The sequence below is a fragment of the Oncorhynchus mykiss genome, chromosome 11 (genome assembly GCF_057628025.1).
Source record: "Oncorhynchus mykiss isolate SJ-2025 chromosome 11, ASM5762802v1, whole genome shotgun sequence".
NCBI lineage: Eukaryota > Metazoa > Chordata > Actinopteri > Salmoniformes > Salmonidae > Oncorhynchus > Oncorhynchus mykiss.
This window is the reverse complement of record NC_143032.1, coordinates 27315001-27331836: the sequence shown is the minus strand read 5'-3', so window position 1 is coordinate 27331836 and position 16836 is coordinate 27315001. Positions and strand designations below refer to the sequence as shown.

Genomic DNA, 16836 nt, shown 5'->3' with positions numbered 1-16836 from the left:
TCACTGAGCTCGAGCTGTTTTGCAAGGAGGAATGGGAAAAAATGTCAGTCTCTCGATGTGCAAAACTGATAGAGACATACCCCAAGCGACTTACAGCTGTAATCGCAGCAAAAGGTGGCGCTACAAAGTATTAACTTAAGGGGGCTGAATAATTTTGCACGCCCAATTTTTCAGTTTTTGATTTGTTAAAAAAGTTTGAAATATCCAATAAATGTCGTTCCACTTCATGATTGTGTCCCACTTGTTGTTGATTCTTCACAAAAAAATACAGTTTTATATCTTTATGTTTGAAGCCTGAAATGTGGCAAAAGGTCGCAAAGTTCAAGGGGGCCGAATACTTTCGCAAGGCACTGTACATGTAGTTAGTTCACTACTCCCCAACACTGTCAGCAAGCTACATGTAGTTAGTTCACTACTCCCCAACACTGTCAGCAAGCTACATGTAGTTAGTTCACTACTCCCCAACACTGTCAGCAAGCTACATGTAGTTAGTTCACTACTCCCCAACACTGTCAGCAAGCTACATGTAGTTAGTTCATTACTCCCCAACACTGTCAGCAAGCTACATGTAGTTAGTTCATTACACTGTCAGCACTCCTACTCTTTATCAATATGGTTCCTGGAGTCGACACATTCCTCATCAACTCAATGGGAAATCTATGGTATATAGGCAGAGGAATGGCTAGGTTGATTGGGAGGGTTTGATAGGATCTTGTGGGTACTATTGTACAATCCATGTTTGATTCCAGTTCCTCCTGTATGAGTGTGTATCTGACAGGGTCGAGCTGCCCACAGTAACACTCATGTATGTGTTGGTGTGAGTGTGAATGTGAGATTTGTGTTTGTTTTGTAGGTTTATGTGTACTGTAAATGTAGTTGCTTGTAAGGTTAGGTGGCTGTTTTAACTGAAAATCCTCCCGTCTGGCTGTATCCTGTATTCTCCAACTCATAGTTGTGATGTATGGTCGTTCATAGACATTTATCAATTACAGAGGAGGCTTGGGGAAGTATGTCCCCTAGCTGAGCCTCAGGTCAAAAGACAAGCTGGAACACCATTTGTCAGAACACAGGGTGCATGTGGGTGGGTTGGAGGAGGGCTGGGTTGTTCTCTCTGTCATAGTTTAATGGTTTTAATATGGTCATTTCAGATATCAATCTGAACCTGTGTATCGCTGCCAGAACTTCAGACTCCCCTCTGAGAAGAGCTAGTTTACTCTCTTTCCTTGGCTATAATAAATACATTGAAGTGCGGGCTAATTGGGTACACATGTGTAAAACTGTAGAGAGAAAAAGAAAGATGGACCAGAGGAGAGGAGAGGGAGAGCGAAGCAGGAGCTTTCAGCAAGGATGTATTGGTTTATACTGCTGTTAGGCTGTAGAGCCAGAAAGTGTGTTTCCTCCTTGCTCAGACCCAAACAAAGTGTCCCCATCTGATACATAATTTCACCACATGGCAACGTAGCCCTCCTTAAATCACCCTGACACATACAGAGACGTTACCCCCCTGTCTCTGTCTGTCTGTCTGTCTCCTGTCTGTCTGTCTCCTGTCTCTCTCTGTCTGTCGTCCGACTGTCTGTCTCCTGTCTGTCTGTCCCCTGTCTCTGTCTGTCTGTCTCCTGTCTGTCTGTCTCCTGTCTCTGTCTGTCGTCTGTCTGTCTGTCTCCTGTCTCTGTCTGTCTCCTGTCTCTGTCTGTCTCCTGTCTCTGTCTGTCTCCTGTCTCTGTCTGTCTCCTGTCTCTGTCTGTCTCCTGTCTCTGTCTGTCTCCTGTCTCTGTCTGTCTCTGTCTGTCTCCTGTCTGTCTGTCTCCTGTCTCTGTCTGTCCCCTGTCTCTGTCTGTCTGTCTCCTGTCTGTCTGTCTCCTGTCTGTCTGTCTCCTGTCTCTGTCTGTCTCCTGTCTCTGTCTGTCTCCTGTCTCTGTCTGTCTCCTGTCTCCTGCCTCTGTCTGTCTGTCTCCTGTCTCTTTCTGTCTGTCTCCTGTCTCTGTCTGTCTGTCTGTCTCCTGTCTCTGTCTGTCTACTGTCTCTGTCTGTCTGTCTGTCTCCTGTCTCTGTCTGTCTGTCTGTCTCCTCTGTCTGTCTGTCTCCTGTCTCTGTCTGTCTCCTGTCTCTGTCTGTCTCCTGTCTCTGTCTGTCTCCTGTCTCTGTCTGTCTGTTTCCTGTCTCTGTCTGTCTGTCTCCTGTCTCTGTCTGTCTTCTGTCTGTCTCCTGTCTCTGTCTGTCGTCTGTCTGTCGTCTGTCTGTCGTCTGTCTCCTGTCTCTGTCTGTCTTCTGTCTCTGTCTGTCTGTCGTCTGTCTGTCGTCTGTCTGTCGTCTGTCTGTCTCCTGTCTCTGTCTGTCTGTCTCCTGTCTCTGTCTGTCTGTCTCCTGTGTCTGTCTGTCTCCTGTGTCTGTCTGTCTCCTGTCTCTGTCTGTCTGTCTCCTGTCTCTGTCTGTCTCCTGTCTCTGTCTGTCTCCTGTCTCTGTCTGTCTCCTGTCTGTCTCCTGTCTGTCTCCTGTCTCTGTCTGTCTCCTGTCTGTCTCCTGTCTCTGTCTGTCGTCTGTCTGTCTGTCGTCTGTCTGTCTGTCTCCTGTCTGTCTGTCTCCCTGTCTGTCTGTGTCTGTCTCCCTGTCTGTCTGTCTCCTGTCTGTCTGTCTGTATTCACCAGTGGCTAAGGACTGGTAATTTACTGTGACTGCTTTAGCGTCTTGGAGTGAGGATGTAGTGAGTTGTTTTCCCTATAAAGGGAAAGTTGTCCAAGTCTCGGCTCCTTTCTCTCTCCCAGGTCTTACTTCTGTTGATGACGCGCTGTGTCCCTCCGCTGACTGCCAAGATAAATTAGCCCATCTCTGCAAAATATGTTTCCCTCTTCAGTAGGGAAAGATTACCGAAGTTAATTTGGACCTGCGAATCAGCCCAGATCACAAAGCAGAACGAAGTAGGAGTCACATTTAGAGTCTGTGACTCAGGAGATGTTAAACTCTCGCCACGCTCAAAGACAGCTGACAGACTTTAGTATGTGGGGGTGTTCCTCCTCCATTCCCTACAGTGCACTACTTTTCACCAGAGCCCTATCGGTCCTGGTCAAACTAGTGCACTATGTCGGGAATATGGTGCCATTTGGGACATAGGCCATGTTGATGGAATAACCCAGAGAGACTAGAGCCAATGGCTTCAGGCAGGTAATAGACAAACTCCTGATTGTGTTGACCTTTCATGGCCAATCACATTAAGCAACAGTGAAGTGTGTCTGATCTGGTTCCGAAGCCGGGCAGGTTTAGATCTTCGTAGCGACGGCCTACCTTGATGTTGCCACGGTGACTAGTGGGGAGAGGAGACAAAAGGTAACATGAAGAAACCGCTGTCGTCCTTTTTATAACTTCTCTGTCTTTCTCTCTCAACCTCCTCCTCCCATCTCTCTCCAGATGTTTGTGAAGACACTGTTTGACTACGACCCAGCGGAGGACAAAGCCATCCCGTGTAAGGAGGCGGGCCTGGCCTTCAAGAGGGGAGATATCCTTCAGATCATGAGCCAGGATGATGTCAACTGGTGGCAGGCTAAACAAGATGGCCATGCCAACCCTCGCGCAGGCCTCATCCCCTCCAAACAGTTCCAGGAGAGGTGAGTGAGCTACCCATGGACCAAAAACCAACCCACACAACCTACCTCTGTCCTCCTCTCCCCCCTACCCCCTGTCCTCCTCTCCCCCCTGTTCTCCCCTGTCCTCCTCTCCCCCCTGTCCTCCTGTCTCCCCTACCCCCTGTCCTCCTGTCTCCCCTACCCCCTATCCTCCTGTCTCCCCTACCCCCTGTCCTCCTGTCCCCCCTGTCCCCCCTACCCCCTGTCCTCCGTCCTCCTGTCTCCCCTACCCCCTGTCCTCCTCTCCCCCCTGTCCTCCTGTCCCCCCTACCCCCTGTCCTCCTGTCCTCCTGTCCCCCCTACCCCCTGTCCTCCTGTCCCCCCCTACCCCCTGTCCTCCTCTCCCCCCCTACCCCCTGTCCTCCTCTCCCCCCCTACCCCCTGTCCTCCTATCCCCCTACCCCCTGTCCTCCTCTCCCCCTGTCCTCCTCTCCCCCCTACCTGTCTATGTACAGTGCCTTGCGAAAGTATTCGGCCCCCTTGAACTTTGCGACCTTTTGCCACATTTCAGGCTTCAAACATAAAGATATAAAACTGTATTTTTTTGTGAAGAATCAACAACAAGTGGGCCACAATCATGAAGTGGAACGACATTTATTGGATATTTCAAAAAGAACTGAAAACTGCTGTTCACAAATGCTCTCCATCCAACCTCACTGAGCGTGAGCTGTTTTGCAAGGAGGAATGGGAAAAAATGTCAGTCTCTTGATGTGCAAAACTGATAGAGACATACCCCAAGCGACTTACAGCTGTAATCGCAGCAAAAGGTGGCGCTACAAAGTATTAACTTAAGGGGGCTGAATAATTTTGCACGCCCAATTTTTCAGTTTTTGATTTGTTAATAAAGTTTGAAATATCCAATAAATGTTGTTCCACTTCATGATTGTGTCCCACTTGTTGTTGATTCTTCACAAAAAAATACAGTTTTATATCTTTATGTTTGAAGCCTGAAATGTGGCAAAAGGTCGCAAAGTTCAAGGGGGCCGAATACTTTCGCAAGGCACTGTACCTGTCTGTCTGCCACCCCCATTACAAGACCTGTCTATGTACCTGTCTGTCTGCCACCCCCATTACAATACCTGTCTATATACCTGTCTGTCTGCCACCCCCATTACAAGACCTGTCTATGTACCTGTCTGTCTGCCACCCCCATTACAATACCTGTCTATATACCTGTCTGTCTGCCACCCCCATTACAAGACCTGTCTATATACACTACCGTTCAAAAGTTTGGGGTCACTTAGAAATGTCCTTGTTTTGAAAGAAAAGCAATTTCTTAACACCAGACTCAACGTCAACAGTGAAGATGCTGACCTGCTAGGCAGAGTTCCTCTGTCCAGTGTCTGTGTTCTTTTTCCCATCTTAATCTTTACTTTTTATTGGCCAGTCTGAGATATGTCTTTTCTTTGCAACTCTTTTCTTTGCAAGGCCAGAATCCCGGAGTCGCCTCTTCACTGTTGATGTTGAGACTGGTGTTTTGCGGGTACTTTTTAATGAAGCTGCCAGTTGAGGACTTGTGAGGCATCTGTTTCTCAAACTAGACACTCCAATGTACTTGTCCTCTTGCTCAGTTGTGCACTTGGGCCTCCCACTCCTCTTTCTAATCTGGTTAGCGCCAGTTTGCGCTGTTCTGTGAAGGGAGTAGTACACAGCGTTGTACGAGATCTTCATGTTTCTTGGTAATTTCTCGCATGGAATAGCCTTAATTTCTCAGAAACAAGAATAGACAGACGAGTTTCAGAAGAAAGTACTTTGTTTCTGGCCATTTTGAGCCTGTAATCGAACCCACAAATGCTGATGCTCCAGATACTCAACTAGTCTGAAGAAGTCCAGTTTTATTGGTTCTTTAATCAGGACAACAGTTTTCAGCTGTGCTAACATAATTGCAAAAGGCTTTTATAATTATCAATTAGCCTTTTAAAATGATAAACTTGGATTAGCTAACACAACATGCCGTTGGAACACAGGAGTGATGGCTGCTGATAATGGGCCACTGTACACCTATGTAGATATTCCATTAAAAATCTGCTGTTTCCAGCGACAACAGTCATTTACAAAATTAACAATGTCTACACTGTATTTCTGATCAATTTAATGTTATTATAATGGGCAAAGAATGTGATTTTCTTTAAAGAACAAGGACATTTCAAAGTGACCCCAATCTTTTGAACGGTAGTGTTACCTGTCTGTCTGCCACCCCCATTACAAGCCCTGTCCAGGCTTGGAGTGTTTCACTGCCATCACAATGAAAGGAATGACTATTTCTTTCTCTTTCCTTTTTCCCCCTCTCCTCCCTCCCTCCTTCTACCCGCCTCCCCTCTTACCTGGTGCTGCCAAAATACTTTGGATTTCCGTGCGCGTCTGGCCCAAAATGAGTCATGACAGAAAATGATAGCACTTTGGAAGGGGAGTGGATGGAAAATCACACATCAGTGGCAAGCACAGATGGCTGCTGATGTGCAACACTGGGCTGGAGGACTGGGCAGGAGGACTGGTCTGGAGGACTGGGGCAGTTTCTTGGCTCCGTCTGAACATCAACGAGTGCAGAGAAAAAAAATTGCCCCCCCAAAAAATCTAAATCCTTCACATTTATTCCTGCCACTCTTTTTCTCTATCTTTCTCCCTCTCGCTCCTCTTCTTTCATTTGTTTTAACCTAAAGAATGAACGTGATGGATATTTAAGGATGTTTCTAGGTATTATACCAGAAAGGGTTTATTAATCCTAGTGGGACTGTGAAAGCTGATGGTTTTATTGGGATTCTTCTCTCTCCTCTCTTCTCTCCTCGCTGACTCTCTCTCCTCTCCTCGCTGACTCTCTCTCCTCTCATCGCTGTCTCTCTCCTCTCTCCTCTCCTCGCTTTCTCTCTCACCTCTCCTGTCTCTCTCCTCTCATCGCTGTCTCTCTCTCCTCTCCTCTCTCCTCTCATCGCTGACTCTCTCTCCTCTCATCGCTGTCTCTCTCCTCTCTCCTCTCCTCGCTGTCTCTCTCCTCGCTTTCTCTCACCTCTCCTGTCTCTCTCCTCTCATCGCTTTCTCTCTCACCTCTCCTGTCTCTCTCCTCTCATCGCTGTCTCTCTCTCTCCTCTCCTCGCTGTCTCTCTCTTCCTCGCTGTCTCTCCTCTCCTCGCTGTCTCTCTCTCCTCGCTGTCTCTCTCCTCGCTGTCTCTCTCCTCTCTTCTCTCTCATCGCTGTCTCTCTCTCTCTCCTCGCTGTCTTTCTCTCCTCGCTGTCTCTCTCTCTCCTCGCTGTCTCTCTCCTCCCCTCCTCTCTCTCCTCGCTGTCTCTCTCTCCTCCCCTCCTCTCTCTCTGTCTCTCTCTCCTCCCCTCCTCTCTCCTCGCTGTCTTTCTCTCCTCTCCTCCTGTCTCTCTCCTCGCTGTTTCTGTCTCCTCTCCATCTGTCTCTCCTGACTCTCTCTCCTTGTTGTCTCTCTCTCCTTTCCTCTCCTCTCTCTCTCTCTCCTCTCGCTCTCCTCTCCTCTCTTTTCCTCCCTCTTTCGTCTTCTATCGTCTCTCTCCCTCCTTTCCTATCCTCTCTCTCCTCCCTCTTTCCTCTCCTACCCCCCTCTCTCTCTCTCTCTCCTCCAAATTTTGTCTCCTATCCTGTCTCTCTCTCCTCCTCCCGCTTTCCTCTCATATCCTCCCTCTCCTCCTCCCTCTTTCCTCTTCTATCTTCTTTCTTTCCTATCCTGTCTCTCTCCTCCCACTTTCCTCTCTTCCTCTTTTTTCTCCAGGAGGTTTGCTCTGCGTCGTCCTGCCGCCAGTGTTCTTCAGCCCCAGAAGATCTCCAACAGAAGATCATGTAAGAATGTATCACAGCCTCACACACTCACAGCCACACACTCACAGCCACACACTCACAGCCTCACACACTCACAGCCTCACACACTCACAGCCTCACACACTCACAGCCACACACTCACAGCCACACACTCACAGCCTTAGAGCCAGGCCTCCTGAAAGGAAGTCCATGGGGAAGGGTATCAGGAGACTACCAACCTCTAGGCTCATGTAAACCCTATCTGATTGATTAACCATCAGGCACAATTCCTACACTCTGAAACACTTGAAGGCTGCCGTACTGGTGCTCGTCTCGGCAAATGTCTGCCCCCCCCCCCTCCTGGTGTTGATGGGGTTGGATATGTGGAGCTGCCCTCTGGTTGGATATGTGGAGCTGCCCTCTGGTTGGATATGTGGGGCTGCCCTCTGGTTGGATATGTGGGGCTACCCTCTGGTTGGATATGTGGGGCTGCCCTCTGGTTGGATATGTGGAGCTGCCCTCTGGTTGGATATGTGGGGCTGCCCTCTGGTTGGATATGTGGAGCTGCCCTCTGGTTGGATATGTGGGGCTGCCCTCTGGTTGGATATGTGGGGCTGCCCTCTGGTTGGATATGTGGGGCTGCCCTCTGGTTGGATATGTGGGGCTGCCCTCTGGTTGGATATGTGGGGCTGCCCTCTGGTTGGATATGTGGAGCTGCCCTCTGGTTGGATATGTGGGGCTGCCCTCTGGTTGGATATGTGGGGCTGCCCTCTGGTTGGATATGTGGGGCTGCCCTCTGGTTGGATATGTGGGGCTGCCCTCTGGTTGGATATGTGGGGCTGCCTACCTCTCCCTATCCACTATAAATGCTATTCTGCAAGGTTGAATAAATAATGAATGATAGGAAGTAGGCTGTATGTGAGGATGTGATAGGGCCTCAATCTCAGAGCTGTAGATGAACCTCCTGCTAGCCTACCACCACTCTGGTTTACATATATTAATGTTTTACTGTGTGTGAACAAGACTGCACCACACACACACACTGAACTCACAACACAGACTGATAGTCAGAGAGGGCTGAGTTGGGAAACAAGTGGCTTGAGCAGACAAAGGGAGAGGGACAGACAGATTGAGAGAGCGGGACAGACAGATTGAGAGAGCGGGACAGACAGATTGAGAGAGCGGGACAGACAGATTGAGACAGATACTTCCGGCGCCGACAGAGATGGCCGCCTCGCTTCGCGTTCCTAGGAAACTATGCAGTTTTTTGTTTTTTTACGTGTTATTTCTTACATTAGTACCCCAGCTCATCTTAGGTTTCATTACATACAGTCGAGAAGAACTACTGAATATAAGATCAGCATCAACTCACCATCAGTACTACCAAGAATATGTTTTTCGCGACGCGGATCCTGTGTTCTGCCTTACAAACAGGACAACTGAGTGGATTCCATGCAGCGACCCAAAAAAAAAACAACTCCGAAAAAGAGGGAAACGAGGCGGTCTTCTGGTCAGACTCCGGAGACGGGCACATCGTGCACCACTCCCTAGCATTCTTCTTGCCAATGTCCAGTCTCTTGACAACAAGGTTGATGAAATCCGAGCAAGGGTAGCATTCCAGAGGGACATCAGAGACTGTAACGTTCTTTGCTTCACGGAAACGTGGCTCACTGGAGTGACTCTATCCGAAGCGGTGCAGCCAACGGGTTTCTCCACACATCGCGCAGACAGAAACAAACAACTTTCTGGTAAGAAGAGGGGCGGCGGCGTATGCCTTATGACTAACGTGACATGGTGTGATGAAAGAAACATACAGGAACTCAAATCCTTCTGTTCACCTGATTTAGAATTCCTCACAATCAAATGTAGACCGCATTATCTACCAAGAGAATTCTCTTCGATTATAATCACAGCCGTATACATCCCCCCCCAAGCAGACACATCGATGGCTCTGAACGAACTTTATTTAACTCTTTGCAAACTGGAAACCATTCATCCGGAGGCTGCATTCATTGTAGCTGGGGATTTTAACAAGGCTAATCTGAAAACAAGACTCCCTAAATTTTATCAGCATATCGATTGCGCAACCAGGGGTGGAAAGACCTTGGATCATTGTTACTCTAACTTCCGCGACGCATATAAGGCCCTGCCCCGCCCCCCTTTCGGAAAAGCTGACCACGACTCCATTTTGTTGATCCCTGCCTACAGACAGAAACTAAAACAAGAGGCTCCCACGCTGAGGTCTGTCCAACGCTGGTCCGACCAAGCTGACTCCACACTCCAAGACTGCTTCCACCACGTGGACTGGGACATGTTTCGTATTGCGTCAGACAACAACATTGACGAATACGCTGATTCGGTGTGTGAGTTCATTAGAACGTGCGTTGAAGATGTCGTTCCCATAGCAACGATTAAAACATTCCCTAACCAGAAACCGTGGATTGATGGCAGCATTCGCGTGAAACTGAAAGCGCGAACCACTGCTTTTAATCAGGGGAAGGTGTCTGGTAACATGACCGAATACAAACAGTGCAGCTATTCCCTCCGCAAGGCTATCAAACAAGCTAAGCGTCAGTACAGAGACAAAGTAGAATCTCAATTCAACGGCTCAGACACAAGAGGCATGTGGCAGGGTCTACAGTCAATCACGGACTACAGGAAGAAATCCAGCCCAGTCACGGACCAGGATGTCCTGCTCCCAGGCAGACTAAACAACTTTTTTGCCCGCTTTGAGGACAATACAGTGCCACTGACACGGCCGGCAACGAAAACATGCGGTCTCTCCTTCACTGCAGCCGAGGTGAGTAAGACATTTAAACGTGTTAACCCTCGCAAGGCTGCAGGCCCAGACGGCATCCCCAGCCGCGCCCTCAGAGCATGCGCAGACCAGCTGGCCGGTGTGTTTACGGACATATTCAATCAATCCCTATACCAGTCTGCTGTTCCCACATGCTTCAAGAGGGCCACCATTGTTCCTGTTCCCAAGAAAGCTAAGGTAACTGAGCTAAACGACTACCGCCCCGTAGCACTCACTTCCGTCATCATGAAGTGCTTTGAGAGACTAGTCAAGGACCATATCACCTCCACCCTACCTGACACCCTAGACCCACTCCAATTTGCTTACCGCCCAAATAGGTCCACAGACGATGCAATCTCAACCACACTGCACACCGCCCTAACCCATCTGGACAAGAGGAATACCTATGTGAGAATGCTGTTCATTGACTACAGCTCGGCATTCAACACCATAGTACCCTCCAAGCTCGTCATCAAGCTCGAGACCCTGGGTCTCGACCCCGCCCTGTGCAACTGGGTACTGGACTTCCTGACGGGCCGCCCCCAGGTGGTGAGGGTAGGCAACAACATCTCCTCCCCGCTGATCCTCAACACTGGGGCCCCACAAGGGTGCGTTCTGAGCCCTCTCCTGTACTCCCTGTTCACCCACGACTGCGTGGCCACGCACGCCTCCAACTCAATCATCAAGTTTGCGGACGACACAACAGTGGTAGGCTTGATTACCAACAACGACGAGACGGCCTACAGGGAGGAGGTGAGGGCCCTCGGAGTGTGGTGTCAGGAAAATAACCTCACACTCAACGTCAACAAAACTAAGGAGATGATTGTGGACTTCAGGAAACAGCAGAGGGAACACCCCCCTATCCACATCGATGGAACAGTAGTGGAGAGGGTAGCAAGTTTTAAGTTCCTCGGCATACACATCACAGACAAACTGAATTGGTCCACTCACACAGACAGCATTGTGAAGAAGGCGCAGCAGCGCCTCTTCAACCTCAGGAGGCTGAAGAAATTTGGCTTGTCACCAAAAGCACTCACAAACTTCTACAGATGCACAATCGAGAGCATCCTGGCGGGCTGTATCACCGCCTGGTACGGCAACTGCTCCGCCCTCAACCGTAAGGCTCTCCAGAGGGTGGTGAGGTCTGCACAACGCATCACCGGGGGCAAACTACCTGCCCTCCAGGACACCTACACCACCCGATGTCACAGGAAGGCCATAAAGATCATCAAGGACATCAACCACCCGAGCCACTGCCTGTTCACCCCGCTATCATCCAGAAGGCGAGGTCAGTACAGGTGCATCAAAGCTGGGACCGAGAGACTGAAAAACAGCTTCTATCTCAAGGCCATCAGACTTTTAAACAGCCACCACTAACATTGAGTGGCTGCTGCCAACACACGGACACTGACTCAACTCCAGCCACTTTAATAATGGGAATTGATGGGAAATGATGTAAATATATCACTAGCCACTTTAAACAATGCTACCTTATATAATGTTACTTACCCTACATTATTCATCTCATATGCATACGTATATACTGTACTCTATATCATCGACTGTATCCTTATGTAATACATGTATCACTAGCCACTTTAAACTATGCCACTTTGTTTACATACTCATCTCATTTGTACATACTGTACTCGATACCATCTACTGTATCTTGCCTATGCTGCTCTGTACCATCACTCATTCATATATCCTTATGTACATATTCTCTATCCCCTTACACTGTGTACAAGACAGTAGTTTTGGAATTGTTAGTTAGATTACTTGTTGGTTATTACTGCATTGTCGGAACTAGAAGCACAAGCATTTCGCTACACTCGCATTAACATCTGCTAACCATGTGTATGTGACAAATAAAATTTGATTTTGATTTGAGAGAGCGGGACAGACAGATTGAGAGAGCGGGACAGACAGATTGAGAGAGCGGGACAGACAGATTGAGAGAGCGGGACAGACAGATTGAGAGAGCGGGACAGACGGAGAGAGAGGGGGACAGACGGAGAGAGGGGGACAGACGGAGAGAGGGGGACAGACGGAGAGAGGGGGACAGACGGAGAGAGAGGGACAGACGGGGAGAGAGAGGGGGACAGACGGAGAGAGAGGGGGACAGACGGAGAGAGAGGGGGACAGACTGAGAGAGAGGGGGACAGACTGAGAGAGAGGGGGACAGACTGAGAGAGAGGGGGACAGACTGAGAGAGAGGGGGACAGACTGAGAGAGAGGGGGACAGACTGAGAGAGAGGGGGACAGACTGAGAGAGAGGGGGACAGACTGAGAGAGAGGGGGACAGATGGAGAGAGAGGGGGACAGATGGAGAGAGAGGGGGACAGACGGAGAGAGAGACGGGGGGATGGAGAGAGAAGGATGGATGGGGACGGAGAGAGAGATGGGGAGAGAGGAGGTGACGGAGAGAGAGACGGGGAGAGGGGGGAGAGAGGGAGGGACGGGGACGGAGAGAGGGAGGGACAGAGACACCGAGAGAGGGACAGAGACACCGAGGGAGAGGGAGAGAGGGACAGAGACACAGAGAGAGAGAGGGACAGAGACACCGAGAGAGAGAGGGACAGAGACAGACACAGAGAGAGACAGAGGGACAGAGCGAGAGGGACAGAGACAGACAGAGAGAGAGGGACAGAGACACAGAGAGAGAGGGGGACAGCGAGAGAGCGAGAGGGACAGAGACACCGATGGAGAGGGACAGAGACACCGATGGAGAGGGACAGAGACACCGATGGAGAGGGACAGAGACACCGATGGAGAGGGACAGAGACACCGATGGAGAGGGACAGAGACACAGAGAGAGGGGGACAGAGACACCGATGGAGAGGGACATAGACACCGATGGAGAGGGACATAGACACCGATGGAGAGGGACAGAGACACAGAGAGAGGGGGACAGAGACACAGAGAGAGGGGGACAGAGACACAGAGAGAGGGGGACAGAGACACAGAGAGAGGGGGACAGTGACACCGATGGAGAGGGACAGAGACACCGATGGAGAGGGACAGAGACACCGATGGAGAGGGACAGAGACACCGATGGAGAGGGACAGAGACACCGATGGAGAGGGACAGAGACACCGATGGAGAGGGACAGAGACACCGATGGAGAGGGACAGAGACACCGATGGAGAGGGACAGAGACACCGATGGAGAGGGACAGAGACACCGATGGAGAGGGACAGAGACACCGATGGAGAGGGACAGAGACACCGATGGAGAGGGACAGAGACACCGATGGAGAGGGACAGAGACACCGATGGAGAGGGACAGAGACACCGATGGAGAGGGACAGAGACACAGAGAGAGGGGGACAGAGACACCGATGGAGAGGGACATAGACACCGATGGAGAGGGACATAGACACCGATGGAGAGGGACAGAGACACAGAGAGAGGGGGACAGAGACACAGAGAGAGGGGGACAGAGACACAGAGAGAGGGGGACAGAGACACCGATGGAGAGGGACAGAGACACCGATGGAGAGGGACAGAGACACCGATGGAGAGGGACAGAGACACCGATGGAGAGGGACAGAGACACCGATGGAGAGGGACAGAGACACCGATGGAGAGGGACAGAGACACCGATGGAGAGGGACAGAGACACCGATGGAGAGGGACAGAGACACCGATGGAGAGGGACAGAGACACCGATGGAGAGGGACAGAGACACCGATGGAGAGGGACAGAGACACAGAGAGAGAGGGACAGAGACACAGAGAGAGAGGGACATAGACACCGATGGAGAGGGACATAGACACCGATGGAGAGGGACATAGACACCGATGGAGAGGGACATAGACACCGATGGAGAGGGACAGAGACACAGATGGAGAGGGACAGAGACACAGAGAGAGGGGGACAGAGACACCGATGGAGAGGGACAGAGACACAGAGAGAGAGGGACAGAGACACAGAGAGAGAGGGACAGAGACACCGATGGAGAGGGACAGAGACACCGATGGAGAGGGACATAGACACCGATGGAGAGGGACAGAGACACAGAGAGAGGGGGACATAGACACCGATGGAGAGGGACAGAGACACAGAGAGAGAGGGACAGAGACACCGATGGAGAGGGACAGAGACACAGAGAGAGGGGGACAGAGACACCGATGGAGAGGGACAGAGACACAGAGAGAGGGGGACAGAGACACCGATGGAGAGGGACAGAGACACCGATGGAGAGGGACAGAGACACAGAGAGAGGGGGACAGAGACACATGGAGAGGGACAGAGACACCGATGGAGAGGGACAGAGACACCGATGGAGAGGGACAGAGACACAGAGAGAGGGGGACAGAGACACCGATGGAGAGGGACAGAGACACCGATGGAGAGGGACAGAGACACCGATGGAGAGGGACAGAGACACCGATGGAGAGGGACAGAGACACCGATGGAGAGGGACAGAGACACCGATGGAGAGGGACAGAGACACCGATGGAGAGGGACAGAGACACCGATGGTGAGGGACAGACTGAGAGAGAGGGACAGAGACACACAGAGAGAGGGACAGAGACACACAGAGAGAGGGACAGAGACACACAGACAGAGAGAGAGAGAGGGACAGAGACACAGAGAGAGTGGGACAGACCGAGAGAGGGACAGCGACACCGAGAGAGAGAGGGACAGAGACAACGAGGGAGAGAAATTATAAGGTAATGAACACTTTAGATAGAAACCAACTGTCTCGACTCCCAAAGTGTTTATTTCCCTAATGCAGCCCCAGACATCCTAGCTTTTCAGAGTGTGTGTACACAGTTCCTCTTAGGCATGTCAGCATGCGTGCGTGTCTAAATGTTTGTGGTGTACTGTTTGTACACACTGCCTCTCAGCCGAGGAGGTGTGTATTCCTCTTCTCTTTTATTTGAGCTGTTCTTGCCATAATATGGACTTGGTCTTTTACCAAATAGGGCTATCTTCTGTATACCTTGTCACAACACAACTGATTGGCTCAAATGCATTAAGAAAGAAAGAAATTCCACAAATGTACTTTTAACAAGGCACACCTACTAATGCATTCCAGGTGATTACCTCATGAAGCTGGTTGAGAGAATGCCAAGATTGTGCAAAGCTGCCATCAAGGCAAAGGGAGGCAACTTTGAAGAATCAGTCCCAGAACAACAGCAACGGACCTTGTGAAGATGCTGGCGGAAACGGGTACAAAAGTATCTATATCCACAGTAAAACGAGTCCTATATCGACATAACCTGAAAGGCCGCTCAGCAAGGAAGAAGCCACTGCTCCAAAACATCCTTAAAAATGCCATACTACGGTTTGCAACTGCACATGGGGACAAAGATCGTACTTTGTGGAGAAATGTCCTCTGGTCTGATGAAACAAAAATGAACTGTTTGGCCATAATGACTATCGTTATGTTTGGAGGAAAAAGGGGGAGGCTTCCAAGCTGAAGAACACCATCCCAACCGTGAAGCACGGGGGTGGCAGCATCATGTTGTGGGGGTGCTTTGCTGCAGGAGGGACTGGTGCACTTCACAAAATAGATGGCAACATGAGGGAGGAAAATGATGTGGATATATTGAAGCAACATCTCAAGACATCCGTCAGGAAGTTAAAGCTTGGTCACAAATGGGTCTTCCAAATGGACAATGACCCCAAGCATTCTTCCGAAGTTGTGGCAAAATGGCTTAAGGACAACAAAGTCAAGGTATTGGAGTGGCCATCACAAAGCCCTGACCTCAATCCTATAGAAGATTTGTGGGCAGAACTGAAAAAGTGTGTATGACAAGAAGGCCTACAAACTTGACTCAGTCACACCAGCTCTGTCAGGAGGAACGGGCCAAAATTCACCCAACTTATTGTGGGAAGCTTTTGGAAGTGTACCCAAAACGTTTCACCAAAGTTAACCAATTTTAAGGCAATGCTACCAAATACTAATTGATTGTATGTAAACTTCTGACCCAGTGGGAATGTGATTAATGAAATAATAGCTGAAATATTCTCTCTACTATTATTTTGACATTTCACATCCTTAAAATTAAGAAATAAAATAAAGTGATCTTAACTGACCTAAAACGGGGAATTTTTACTAGGATTAAATGTCAGGAACTGTGAAAAACTGGTGTATCTAAAACTTCCGACTTCAATTGTATGTACTGAACAAGAATATTAATGCAACTTGCAACAATTTCTAAGATTTTACTGAGTTACAGTTCATATAAGATAATCAGTCTATTGAAATAAATTAATTAGGCCCTAAACTATGGATTTCCCATGACTGAGCAGGGGCGCAGTCATGGGTGGGCCCGGGAGTGCATAGGCCTACCTACTATTTTATTTTATTTAACCAGGAAGGGCTCATTGAGGGCTCATCTCTTTTTCAAGAGCGCCCTGGCCAAGATAGGCAGCACCAAGTCATTGCAAAAAAATGACAGACAGACAACATGAAAATCTACAAGTAATCTAGTAAAAACCATTGAATTCACAGGAGTATAAAACAGCAAATTAAAAACATTGACAGGTCAGGGAATCAGCCTCAAAAGCCTCAAGTTCTTCCAGTTTAAAAGTATTTTGTAAGGTGTTCCAAGACTATGGCGCAGAGTACATAAAAGCCCTTTTACCAAATTCAGTTCGGACATTTGGAACAGTTAGCAGAATAAAGTCCAGCGACCGAAGAGAGTACCC

General features: G+C 49.5%; 1 protein-coding gene across 4 annotated transcripts in view; it reads left to right on the top strand.

Annotated features, from left to right (window-relative positions):
• The window catches only part of mpp7a (MAGUK p55 scaffold protein 7a), a 304718-nt gene that overhangs the window by 200705 nt on the left and 87177 nt on the right, over nucleotides 1–16836 (top strand). For 2 of the 4 annotated variants that reach the window (XM_036935252.2, XM_090189801.1), the window contains 2 exons: nucleotides 3403–3599; nucleotides 7352–7416. In XM_036935252.2, the coding sequence (XP_036791147.2) occupies nucleotides 3403–3599; nucleotides 7352–7416 (262 nt within the window). Of the gene's footprint in view, nucleotides 1–3402; nucleotides 3600–7348; nucleotides 7417–16836 lie in introns of all 4 variants that reach the window. The other 2 variants (XM_036935250.2, XM_090189800.1) reach the window with 1 other exon arrangement.